Source organism: Oxyura jamaicensis, chromosome 7 (assembly GCF_011077185.1).
Source record: "Oxyura jamaicensis isolate SHBP4307 breed ruddy duck chromosome 7, BPBGC_Ojam_1.0, whole genome shotgun sequence".
NCBI classification, from domain to species: Eukaryota; Metazoa; Chordata; class Aves; order Anseriformes; family Anatidae; genus Oxyura; species Oxyura jamaicensis.
Window position 1 is genome coordinate 17,601,556 of NC_048899.1, and position 13,442 is coordinate 17,614,997.

A 13,442-nucleotide genomic window follows, 5' to 3' on the forward strand; every position below is an offset into this window, starting at 1 on the left:
AGCAAGTTCATGGACCTGAGGCTGGCAGTGCCCCAGACAGCTGCACGGAGCAGTGGCAAGGGTAGCGCTCACCTGCACCGCAACATCCCCAGCTTGTCGTTATGGGTATGAAAAGTGCAGCATGGAAAAAATACATGGCTTTGCAGATGCTGCCAAGACTAATGGAGATGTTTAGGAGGAGCACGGGGCTGTAGCTAGGAGACAAGTGCCACACACCGAGGTTGCTGTAGGACAGGTTTTCCAGGTGGTTTTGCAATCTGGGCCAGATGCCCTCTTGTTTTCTCCTTATGCCCTCAGTGCCCTGACATATGAAAAGCGAGATAGGATCACAAAGGGAAAACACAATGTATGGCAAGTTATTTCCCTTGTCAAAACCTGTGGTTGTCAGTGGAGAAAATAAACCTTATTGAAAAAATAACATGAGAGAGGGATATTGACTTTAAAACTGTACTGTATGGTGTAGCATTGCAAAGTTGCTTGCCAGCCAGGCTCTCATCTGCTAATTAAAAAGGAAACGGACTTTGCTACTGTGGAGAAACTATACGAGGCTTTATAAACCATTTTCTAGATGGCTTAAGTGTTCCTTTGTTTGTTTGAGAGCCAAAGTAACGCGTCTGCCATTGTTCAATTCTGTTGCAGAACGGTAGTAATGCCCATTGCCAACGAATTTGCCCCAGATGTTGTGCTGGTGTCATCTGGTTTTGATGCGGTGGAAGGCCATCCTACACCTCTTGGAGGATATAACCTGTCGGCAAAATGTAAGTTGTGGATTGAAAAACAGCAAAGATGTGAAACTGGTGTAAATTGTTGCTGTCCTGGGGCCCAAATTACAATATATCCAGGTTTTACCTTTTGGGAGTCTGCCTTCAAATACCTTATTTCAATGGCAATTTTTTTAGGCTTTTTGTTGCATTTCCGGTTGTTTTGTTACTACATGGTATATATTTTAGTCTGGGTGAAGCCTTTGTTGTCTTGGAACATTGCATATTTCACTTTTAAGTGCAAGTAAATCACTCAAGGAAATTACCAAGTCACTTGTACTCATATCTCAGCGGAAGACAGCTGCTTAATTAGAAAAAGTTACGTTTTTTTAATGCAAAATTGCAGAAAGAGGCAATGCCAGATATAAACAGATAAACCCCTGCTCTGAATGCTAGTAGACATCCATTTCTTCCTCTAGGATACCTTAATAAAAATTTGGGCCAAATATTTTTTTTCTCTATCCTTGAAACAATTATATGGGCCCACAGGAACGTCCCTTTTGCATCTGTCATGTTTTGCATTGCACAGGACACACACACGCACAACGCCTCCTTTTTTGCAGTGCTGGATTTATCTGGTACTGTGTCTTTAGGGTCAATCAGGAAATCAGTTTTTCTTACAAAAGCCAAAGGATATTTTTTAAGAGTTTGTTTCAGTCAGGAAACTTCTTCTGTATGGCGAACTTCAGAACTTTGCAAGGTAGCTGAACCTATAAACTTTATACAAGAATAAAGTGAAATAGATTTACAAGAGAAGTTATTTAAGATATCCAGAAACACTTTGTAACAAAGAGCTCTTGTTTACCTGCCTGTTGTATTTCCCATGTTGTGCTACTCTCACAAAATGTGGGGCTGGTTACTGCGTTACGTGCTCGGCCATGAGTCTTTTTATCTGGCTGTTAACTTGCCAGTTTGCAAAGGCACTTGCAGGGGCTACGAGACACTGCAAAACAAAAAGCAGAGAACATGGGTGAGGGTAGAAATGAGCAGGGTTCTCTTTCATTTGGATCTTTTTTTTTTTTTTTTTGAGGGGGAGGGTTGGTTTGAGGACATGTTTTTTAAATCCTCACAGCTTGGTTCTGTTTTGTTTAAAGGGTAGAAATGTATTGTGTGTCATATGATCAAAGTCCCGGTGCCCCAGGAATTTTTATAGCATATTATATACGGGAAGAAACGTCTGTTAAGGACTGGATGTCAAATATCTCTGGGGCGCTGCAATGCCGCTATCACAACTGAGAGCACCGGCAGCAATTTCACTGGTTTCCCCTTGCCCTCCTCCCCCGGTGCCTCCCGCACAACTTCTCCAGCGTCGCCTTTTCCTTCTCGCGTCTCATGCAGCAGGGCGAGAGCGGCCTCCTTCCATCCTCCTCCTCCCCTTCCCCAGGTGGCCTCTGCCACCACATCGAGCCCAGGGGCTGCGGGGGGCTGCCGGGGGGCTGCGGTGCCCCTCGCCCGGATAACCTCCAGCAGGGAGGCTCACAGTGGCAGCGGGGTGCGGATCCATCCCGCGCCGCTCCAGCGGGGAAGCGTGGCTGGAATTCTGAAATGAGCGTACGAAAATCAAACCTGGCTTATATTATGCGTTTAAGTCCGCTTGGATCCCTTGTGGTTTTTTAATATGATGTAATTCCTTTTTATAACGCTTTGATCCTTCGCCAGGAGCCTGATTCCAGCGACAACCTCTGCCCTTCTCTCGCATTTCCTCTTTCCCCTCACAGGCTTCGGGTACCTGACGAAGCAGCTGATGGGCCTGGCCGGAGGCCGTGTCGTCCTGGCCCTCGAAGGAGGCCACGACCTGACCGCCATTTGCGACGCCTCAGAAGCATGTGTTTCTGCTTTGCTGGGAAACGAGGTACGGAGAAACAAAAAACATGCCACCAGAAGGCCATGGTGGCGTTCCTGGTGGCACCTTCCAGGTGCCTCAGCCTCTACCCTCTCGTCCCATGGAGTTCCCAGTTGTGGCATTGACTTTGGGCTTCTTACTCTCCAGAACAGGGAATCTGCCCATTTCATCTCATTGTTTCTTGTCCTTCCATTTGAAGGAGACAGGTTGATTTAATGAGCACATGCTATATTATTTTTATAACTACCTTTGTTTGGCAATCCGCACTTTAAAAGGATTGAAATAACTAAGAATTTGCTTTTATTCCTTCTCCAAGTGGTTTGCTTTGGGCTTCTAGGGAAATGACTGATTAGTTAGTTCAGTTTCATTCTGAAGTAGTTGTCCAAGTCTTCCCCTTTCTTTGCAGCCCCCACTCCCTAGTGGTTCAGCATACTTTCTCCACTGGACAGCTTGCTTGACACTGTTTTCTACTGTATTTTTTCCTTGACAGTATATTTTCTACATTCTGCACATTGCTGTGTTGAAAAAGCCTTAACTGTGTTACAGAAGTTGGCAGGAAGGGCCAGGGTGTTTGATTGCAAGATAAGAGCAAGGCAGAGAAGTACAAAAAGGAAGTCTAGTTTTTGGTTTCTGGGGAAGTCGGGGTATTTTCCTACAGAGGCAGATACTTTGGCTTTTCTTCCTGTTCTTGCTGCGGTGGAATTAAAGAATACATTATTCAGATTCCTCTTGGCCATCCTCCTTGATGCAGGAGGCTGGCTGTTAGCATCCACTGTAATTGGCACCATTTCTTCCAGCATGACTGATAATTGAAACGTTCCCAGTGGTGGCATTTGACTTGGCCTGGGCTCAAGGTGTTCAGGCTCATGCCCTACAGAAATACTGCAACAAGTAAGTACGGCAGTCAGTTGGAGCAGCAAAATCTCAGACTGGGGACCTTGTGCATCTGCCGTGTCTGTACCTTTGCATACATTTCTGTTCAAGAAGCATATTTCTCTATAATTTGTGGGCTTGTGAGTATGAGCAAATGGTTTGTTTGGGTCAGGCCTCCTTCGTATCGGACACATGTTCTCCACATGGAGGACAACCACAGTTATCCAAATGGCTGAGTCTTGGGCTGACACAGTAGACTGCAAAAATGCCTTGCATTAATTTTCCACCTAGGAAAATTGCACCTCGCTCAGAGAAGCATGTGTTCTCCCAGCTGGAGCCATGGACACGGTCCCTGTTCGTTATCTGCTGCACTTGTCCTGGTGTAGCAGGGACTCTGGAGCTGTTCAAAGCAATTGTTGAGGATTGATGATGCACATCAGAACAGCAGCACAGTGCGATTCTTTAGGCTACATATAGCTAAGAAATTCAGCCTTGTGGGAGAGAATCTGTACAGATTTGAAATTGGAGGTGACTGAGAAACCCAGGGCTTGGCTAGTGTGTTTGCATTTTTTAGGCTGCCTTTTTAATTAAGAGATTGCCCTCAGCACCCTGCGCAAATGAGCAAGTCCCAAAAGGCTGTGAAGAGTGTAACAGGACATGAAGAGTCTGCTGAGATGACCTCAAATACAATAGACCTCTGAAGGCAGCAGTCTCATCCACAGGCAAGAAATCTTCCTGCCTGTCAGTGGAGGATGGAGGTTCCTCCTTAAGCTTCAACCTGCTGTGGAGAACACAACCAGGCTCTATCATCTCTGCCCTTCGCTGAAGATGCCCTAGTGCAGGAACTGATGGAAGCCACGTGGTCACCATCTGAAGGTGCAGCACCACAGAGAGGAGAAGCCAAGCAGTATTTCAGCTCTAAGTCTGCCTCCAGGAGTAGTTGCCTTCTGGGGCTGATGTTGAGCCCTCAGCAGGCTTGCAGTGGCTCGGTGACCATCAGCCTTTCTCGGGTCTGGGAAATTGGAGTAGGGAGGTTGGATCTACATGGAGGTGCAGATCTCCTGTGTTTGCTGACTCTTCTTTGAAGAAGTGCTTTGTCTCACAATATCCACACTCATTGTGAAGGGACAACTGTGCCTGGGGAAGCCTCAGTAACCAGACTGATAGATCAAGACGTCAAAAAATATTAAAAAAATAGATAAAACAGCTGGGTTTCATAAAAAGCATCTGCTTCAATCATCCAGCATCCCATCTCCATGCATCCAGAGAGCATCCATTCCTTGTGCTTGGCCAAACAGTTCTTATAGGGCTGTCAGAATGGTCGAGCTCACCAGGCTGTGCTCAGCCCTTGGGACAGCCAAAAACTCAGGATCCAGCTGCTACGTCAGCTTGGAAGAAACAGGGTGATGGCACTGTTCAGCTCATGGTGATGGCACTGTTGTCCATACAGGCAATCCCTTCAGCTCCATCCAAGTTTGCATACAGCCATCTCAAGTGGCAAGATGCACTTTGAAGGAGAGACTGAGGAAATAACATGTGAAAGATGTCATTCCTCTCGGTGAATGTACTGCTATGGTGCAGGCGGGTGACCACAATGTGGTGTGGGGATCTGTGTGCAATAAATAAGCACTTGCTCCGAGCCATGAACGTGTTGGAAGGGTGTAGCTTCGGGGAGATCTTAGCACTCACGAGAGCTTGGATGTTGTCAACTGGCTGAGTGTTTTCATTTAGCAGAGTGAACATTGATTCTTAAAGGTAAAAAATCTTTTTTTTTTTTTTTTTTTTTTTTTTAATCACTAAATCAGGACAGCTATAAGGCGCTTTTAAATACTTAAAGATGGACCTGTGCTCACTTTTCCTAGGTGGGCTATAAGACTGCACAGATATCACGATAATGTTCTCTTACCCACACATCAAAAAGCAGGAAATACTAGTTTTATCAAGGTCTTTTATAAAATCTTTTTAATGCAAGGAAGTTGGAGGGAACTGCTGTTGCTTTGTCCCGCGGCCCTTTGATGAAGTTTGATATACAGCGTGTTAGACAATTTTGCATGCACGCACATGGACAGCCAGCTGCGGCCGGCGACGGGCTGCGGGGAGGTTTGCTCGCTGAAGAGAGGTGGCTGCGTTACACGGGGAAGTGGTAGGAAATGAGGGGAACGGTGCCAGTCCCCAAAGCGTCTGTGTTCACCGGCAGAGATCAAAACTCCCGCTCTGGAAAAGCGTTATGCAAAGGCAAGAGCCGGCTTGTTCCCAACTGTCCAGGAAATTAAAAGAGAGCTTTAGCTTTGCAGCAGGTTATTTTAATGTGAAATGAGTTAGTGCTGTGTGAGGTGGCTTGAAAATGTACGTACGTTGCTTTACTTACAAATTTAGTTGTTCAAAACCAGCACGACTGCAGCTGAAAAAAATCAAAGGCAAGCATCATGCGGGAGGATCTGTTAATGCTAACGATGCCCATTCTGCTCCGTCTGTTCCCGGGGAGCGATGCTGTTATTATAACGCCTGAGCATCGGTGGCCTTGGCAGGCTGGATGCGGTGCCAGCACCGTGCCCAGAGCAGGGTGTGCAGTGCCTGTGCCACGGGAGCACTGCCAGTCCCTGCTACAAACACTGCCTTGCTTTTCTTGCACAAGTAGCAGAGGTGTGGCCGGCGTGACTCTGGACATCCTGAATGAACGTGAAGGTGATAATAAGCAGCTGCTTAAAAACTTTGCCTAATGCCCAGCGGTATTTCCTTCCTTTTCCAAGAGAGTGATGGGTGAGGCAGTTGTCTGTGAGTGTTCTTCAGGAGAAGTAGTGCATGATGGAAATGATTCATCTGTGAAATAGCACATGGCTAAGCTGCCTGATGCTGTGTGCTTTATGTCAGTATCAACTGAAAGGCATTAGAAAGCTCTGACTTAAAGATTTGTCCAGGAATAGCTTCTGCCTTCACTTAATGTCATACAGAAGCTAGTCTCAGCCAGAATTATTTTTAGAGTAGAGAATTTTTAAAAAAAAAAAAAAAAAAAAAGTGCAATCCGTAATTATTAAATCTGGAATGGAACAATTTCTAGTCCTGATGGAGTACCTATCAAGTGGCTGCCATGTGGTCGTGAGAGCAAATCTCTTGGCTGGAGCTTCTCTTGGCTTTGAGCAGAAGTTGCAGTTAAACTTTGCCATAGTTTCATTAACTATTAAACTGTGGCTCCTTCTTTGCTGAGGAGTCTCCCTGCATGGGCATTGACAAGTATTTGTGGCCACAGTCAACAGCTGTGAACATTTCTTGTTTGGGATACCCAACCTAGGAGACCTGTGAGGAGACCTGTGATGAATTCACGTTCTTTATGGAGAACCAGAGGGAAAAAATAGAAGGGGAAAAAAAGGAAAAAAAATATGCTTGGGGAGAAGTAGGTCTGCTGAAAGTTATTTCTTGTTATTTCTTGGGTATCTCAAGATACCTCAAGATGTCTTGAGATCACGTGAGTTGAATCCAAGCCATTGGCCATGTCTGTGAGCCAAGTAGAGCTGCTCTGCTGAGACATCCTCATCTACTAAGCAGATGCCTCTGCTGCTCCAGAGGAAACCGGTACTCTCCACAGCATCACCCAGTCTCCTTCCCTTGGAAGATCTTTTTATAATTTTGATCATTTTTATTCTATTTTTATATATATGTAAGCTGGTCGATCTGCTCTGGAGATCTGCCTTCTCTCCTGGGGACACATGCTAGTGCTGCGGAGGAAGGCAGCCCATGCTCCTGCCTGCTGTTGGAGCTGTGCCTGCACAGTGTTAAAAGGATGATTCAAAAGGATGGTAGGAGCCACGCGGATGTATCTTAGGGTCTTCTCTTGCTCCTTGGGGAAAAAAAAAATCTAGTAATAACTGTGTTGGTTGAGATATTTTGTGAGCCCAAGTTTCTTGCCAAATGAGAATCGAAGTGGGCAGCATACTTTAAACATGAGGTTTAATAACTTCATGAAGGACAGAGGGGAATACAGATGTCAGGGTGTCGGTCTCATTTCCCTGAGCCTACTGACCAAAGGCTGCCAGGGCTGGGATGGGTACGGGCAGAGCTCCTTCCACGTTGGTCACAAAGTGCTGGTGGGATCAGGAAATGAGAAGCGGTGTCCTGAAGGTGTTTCTGAAGGGAGCTCTGGACACATGGTCGGTCAGCCACAGCAGGTGCCCTTGTCCATGCCAATGCAGAGGGAGCTGGGAGGTCTGTAACCTCCTGAAATGGTGACTCTCTTCAGTGGCAGGAGAGCTACATCTGAGAATGAGCAGTACGTGTGGGCACCTGTTTTGAACACTAGTTCGGTTTGCCAGCACACTCGAGGCTGGGATATGTGGCAGAGCAAAGCAGAAATCATCGCAGGCAGACACAGCACACCATCTGCATGTACAGCACAACGATCCACGCCCAGAAAGATACCTGCTTGTTATGTGCATCTGCACATTTCTGGGAGGCTTTCTGCACCATCTTTCAGTCAAAAGTCTCAATACCAGCAGCATTTTCGCACTGTCACTGTTTTTGTGTGAAGAGCAAAAGATAGAAGCCAGCATCAAAAAAAGACTAAATGTTACTGCCCAACTACTATCCTTACTATCTTAAATGCAAATTTTTATAAGATTTCCATAAGGATTTAATGTTGCTCTGACCAGGAAAGAGTAGCCCAGCAGCTACTAAGAGGCATCACCAGTGACTCTCAAGTTACAGTCATGCCGAGTGTTACTTCAAAGCAAGGTTTTTCTGTTTCACTGTACCAAAATTAGGCTATTTGCTCATAGGATACAGATTTTTTTCAGTTAAGAGTCAATAATGGGTTAGGTATTAAGAAGCACTTTAAAATTACTCCTTTTATTTCTTCAAAGGAAAGAAAGAAGCGTGGTTGTTACTGTATTTTTAAGTTCCTTTTATTTTCATGTCATTGTTTTAATAGTGAAAGCTTTGCAAAAAGGTAGATCAGAGCAATGGTTTTAAAAAGACACGTTGTGAAAACATCCAGCAGCATCACTTGCCTTATTTTTCTGGTCTCTGCAAACAGTCTCCATCTCTGGCTGCAGCAGGCTCGCTCCAAAGAGCCCCAGCTGCTGGGCTCGGCAGAGCTGCGGCGCTCCGTGTGTGCGGAGGAGTGTCAGGCTGGGGGAGGCTGTGTGGTGTATCGCAAGAGCACTTAGGAAGTCTGTATATTTTGGATATTTAACTAAGGGCAGATAATAGGGACCAGGGGAATGGGGTGGAGGCTTGATGCCGCAGAGCTATTTGCTAAATCATGCTTAATGCTTGGTCTCTAGCTTGTGATTACATTTCTTTGTTCTTCCTCTCTCTCCACAGCTTGACCCTCTTCCAGAAAAGGTTTTCCAGCAGAGAGCAAATGCTAATGCAGTGCATTCAATGGAGAAAGTAATCGAGATACACAGTGAGTATAGCCCCATTCACCCAGCCGATTCCCTGATGGGTTGCCCTGAGGACACCCATTCCAATTCTTCATCATCCTGGCAATTCCATCGTCAGCGTCAGGCCGCTGCCTGCCCTTACCCCAGTTTGTGGGTGGTCACTGCACAGTGAACTGGATTTAGGCAGCTGCAAACTGGTCTTACTGTACGTGCAGTAGAGATGCACGGGGAACAGCAGATTCAGAGAGATGCTTTGGCTCTTGAGAGAGGACTGTATCGGTGCTCCTGCCTTCACAGCCTGCTGTTCTGCTGGTACGGGTTGGAGCTGTTAAGTGCAGAAGTTTGTGTCAGCGAAGGTGAAGCAAGCTGGGAGGCATCCCAGTCATTCTGCAAGTTGTTCTGATCTCACTAGGGAAATTAGTATTAAAACCAGTGCAGTAAGACCTGTAAAATCTCTAGAGGACAGGCTGTCCTGCACTTCAGCATATGTGTTTATCTCTTCAAAAGCAATGCAAGTGTCTCTGACCAACGTGAGTCTTGTTGTGCGTTGTTGCATCCATTAAGAATGGATGGGGATAAAGTTAAGAGTGCTGCATTAAGCTGCTAATCTCGTGGGTTTATTTAGCTGGGGAGGTTACAGTCACTGTGGTTGAAGGTTTCCTGGGGACATTCTTGGGGAGTGAAAATAGCCTGAATAACATGGGAATCTTGCTGTGCTAGGTCTTGACATCTTCCTGCTTCAAACATTTGTGGTGCAGAACTGGAAGGAGGGTTGGTCTTCATTTTTTAGGGAGAAAGTAGAGCTTAAAAGAGGCCAGAGCATTTCTCCCTCTCAGAAATGCCCAGTAACTTTAAGAATCAGAATTCCATTTCCAGCAGCCACTCTGCAGACTGAGTGCTTAGAGCAGCAATGTGACACTTCAGCAGCACCTTGAGTCAGACAGTGATTAAAACTGAGCACAGCAATTTAGAAAAGGCGCTTTGAGTAAGACCCTCATGTCTGCTGTCCAGCACGGAAGAACTGAAAAGGTTTGAAAAGAAGTCCCTCCTCCCCATCCACTGGCCTCATTATACAGGTTCCTGCTTTCAGGCTTTGCTGTGGCTTCTTGGGTACCAGTAAATTCTGCATGTCCTACCTGGGAGCCAAGAGGACACATTTTATTCTGATGCCCTGAAGCCTCCTGTATGCTCTTTTCACTGAAAAAGGATGTTAATCATAACAAACTGCAGCCATACGGAATTAATGCAACTTGAGCTTCTTTATTCCTTAGTGATTTGCCCAAAAAAAGCATAGCAGGAACCTGACAGTTGGCAACTAAATTGAGATGTCCAGTCCGAATCTGGGTTGCATCCTTTCCTCTCATATATTTTATCTCTGGTCAAAAATTTCTAAGGATTTTGAAGTGAAAAGCAAACGTCATTATTTTTTGAGCACCTAAGTGCCCCCTTTTGTCAAGGCAGAGGGGTGTTGTACACCTCTGTGCAGCTATGATCCTCACCTCCAGCACTCCTTCTGTGTTTGTCCTTTCAAAAATCCAGTTTTGGCCTCCCACTATGCTTCCCTAGCCAAAGGAGAATATCTTTCACTGCAAGGTGGCGACTCAGCCCTGATTTGACATTTAGCTGTCCTTATGGGGTACACAGGTGCACATTTATATATGCTCTTAATGCTTTTTGGATTAAAATTTGGCTTTCTCGTGCCTGCACCCCTACAGTATATCCCCCAACCTTGGAGAGCTGTTACATCCTCGTGCTCCCTGTACGATGCCAGCTGTGGAAATCTGTTATTTCAGCCTCCTCCATTTTTAGTACTTCTGTACGGACAAGGGTTTTTATGCCTTATATCCAAGAAATAAGCTAAATCGTTGTTCCACTGCACTGTTTTCTGGTGGAAAAATGTGCTGCTGATTGCATGCTTACTCAAACAACCAACCAAGGCAAACATTTATTCAAAAAGCAATTCTTTAAGACAGCAGAATTGCAGCACCATCTATTAACACAGCAGCTTGGCATGAAGTGGGGGCTTTGGCAGTCCTTAGCAGTCACTTTTGCTATTATATAGAAAGTATATTGGCTTTTTTTTCTGCATGGAGAACAAAGTAGCCTCTCACAGCAGCATCCTTGGCCGTCGGGATAAACTATGAGTATTGTGTCAGTCATCTTGAGGGTGTCAGAGCTCGTGGCAAAGAGCTGTGAGTGATGGAAGGAAGCCATCCCACCATCCCTCCAAGCCCATGCTCAGGGCACATGCCTGAGGCTGGAGGGTTTGCAGGGGTATCCCTGGCCTTGCCTCACAAGCCAGGACTCCCTTAGCTTGTGTTCCCAGGAGCCAGCCTCCACCTGCGGCTTCCTCTGCTGCCCTAGGACCTCGAGGCAGTCCTGGAAGTGACAGTGAGCGCAGCTCAAGGTGGCATTCTGCACAGGCAGGATGAGTTCCTAGCCATCTGCTGGGCCTGGAGAAATGGGAACACGGTGCTCGACCCATTACGGTGCGGGTGCCCTGACTGCTCCTTTTCTCACCTCTGCCGCAGGCAAGTATTGGCATTCACTCCAGCGTTACGCCTCCACGGTGGGCTACTCCCTGGTGGAGGCACAGAAGTGTGAGAATGAGGAGGCAGAGACGGTGACGGCCATGGCATCTCTGTCAGTAGGCGTGAAGCCAGCCGAGAAGCGGTGAGTTGCTTTCCTTCTCTTTTATCACCACAGCTCAAGGGGAGCCGTGGTGGGCAGCCTTATGGGTTAATCCTTTTAACCACTGCATGTGCTTTCACCCATCTCCTGCCCTTCAGGGGCTCTCTAAAGACCTGGACTGCAAAAGAACAGCACTAACGTGAACCTTGTGTGGTACTTTAGTACGGTGCACACAGTGCCTGACCTCTCTGCTCCAGTCGGAGCAGAATGTGGTTTTGGACCAACAGAGGAAATAAGTTTTGCCACAAAAAAAAAAAAAAAGTTAACATTGCACAAGTGAAAACACATTGTCTAAAAACTTCTTGGAGGCGAGTTTTAATTCCAGGTCAGCCAGCTGAGCAAAATCTCCCTGGTGGGAATGTGGTGGGAACATAAGGTGTGAGACATAGCACCACAAATTGTCCAGCTCTGTCACGCTCAACCATCTTTTCTCTCTCCCCACTTTCCTCCCTGCCTGTCTGCGAAATCACTTAGACCTGATGATGAACCCATGGAAGAGGAACCTCCCCTGTAGCATTCATCTTTGAGCTGGAGTTCTCCTGTTTGTTCGTCTTCGTCTTGAAGCTCTGCCAAGAAGCTTTCTCTTGTTACTCCTGCGTCCTGTCATGGTTTTTTCCAGAATACAGAAGGACAACCAGGTGTAAAACAAAGCAACCGAAAAATCTCTCCATATCTATACGCGTCTACAGTATATATTTGCTGAAAATGAAAAATGCTGGTGAAGAGCAGCAAAGGACTGACACGCTGGGCACTCTTCCTCTGGTCCTCACTGGGAGCGGAAAGGGGAACGATGCCCGTGAAGTCTTTGGCAGAGTTGCCAAAAAGTAAAAATCAAAGATTCAACAACACATACGAAAATAAAACAAAAAGACCTTAATGTAAAACTGGTGCTTACAATTTGATTACCCACAATTCAGCAATCTCCGCTTGAACCACTCAACCCATCTTGTAGTTTCATTTCTTGGATTTTTTAAATGGCTCTTGCCTGCCTGTGAGTCAACGACATTCTTGTCAAAACCAGAACAATGTGAGATGGTGTCTTTTTAATGGGGAGGGACAGGGAAAGAGGACTAGTCTTACATCTAAAGGAAAGGGAAAGAGAGGGGGGAAACACAAAAGAGGAAACGGTAGCCCAGATGGAGTCGGCTTTATTGTCTCCAAAGCCATCTGAAGATGAGTTTGTGCCTTTTTTTTTAATTGATGGATTTGGTGCAGCTGGATTTTTGAAGTTTGAGGAACAATGCCTTAAGTAAAAAACAAACAAACAAAAGAAAAAAAAAAACCACCCCAAAAAAAAAAAAAAAAAAAAAGAAACACAGCAGTTCGTGAATATTTTTCCTCTGGTTGGGAAAGCCAAGAACTGCCATCAGGAAGGAAGACTTTTTGGCTTGTGCTGGCATTATGGTGGGAAGCAGGCATCAGCTGAACAGAGCGTCTCCAAAAACTGTCTACAAGTTTGGATTTGTTTTGTTTTCTTTCATTGCTGTTTCAGAAAAAAAAAAAAAAAAAAAAATTAAGGTAGTTGCCAAGAAAGTGGCAAATACTGTTGGGTCTTTGAAATTCAACCATTTTTAAAATCAAATTTTCAAATGTTTTCTCTCTTCTACATTATCTAGTAATTGAACTTATCAATTTGGTTGTTGAAGCATGTATTAGACACAAATGCAGGTTTAAGACTGGAATGCTTTTTATTAAAAGCAACTAGCATGAGATATTGCTTAAATTGTTAGGTATAAATATATATATGTGTATAATGTATATTCCAAATGTATTCCAAGCTTAGAAACCGGATTCCTATGAATTATTGATAAAATATTTATAATGCATTTATAGAAAAATATATGTAATAAATGCATACTATAACAGTAGCCATTGAAAGCTCCCTAGGGACAGATT

General features: G+C 45.3%; 1 protein-coding gene and 1 long non-coding RNA gene across 14 annotated transcripts in view; one reads left to right on the forward strand and one right to left on the reverse strand.

Annotated features, from left to right (window-relative positions):
* The window catches only part of HDAC4 (histone deacetylase 4), a 243,219-nt gene extending 230,385 nt beyond the window's left edge, over positions 1 to 12,834 (forward strand). For all 13 annotated transcript variants that reach the window (XM_035330833.1, XM_035330832.1, XM_035330836.1 and 10 more), the window contains 5 exons: positions 640 to 758; positions 2,480 to 2,613; positions 8,794 to 8,878; positions 11,387 to 11,528; positions 12,021 to 12,834. In XM_035330833.1, the coding sequence (XP_035186724.1) occupies positions 640 to 758; positions 2,480 to 2,613; positions 8,794 to 8,878; positions 11,387 to 11,528; positions 12,021 to 12,060 (520 nt within the window). In that variant the 3' untranslated portion in view covers positions 12,061 to 12,834. The remainder of the gene's footprint in view (positions 1 to 639; positions 759 to 2,479; positions 2,614 to 8,793; positions 8,879 to 11,386; positions 11,529 to 12,020) is intronic.
* LOC118169515 lies at positions 1,315 to 1,700 on the reverse strand. Its single transcript, XR_004752173.1, has 2 exons — positions 1,567 to 1,700; positions 1,315 to 1,478 (listed from the first exon to the last, which is right to left on the reverse strand). It is a non-coding gene; the product is annotated as an uncharacterized LOC118169515 (long non-coding RNA).
* Positions 12,835 to 13,442: the final 608 nt, after the last annotated feature.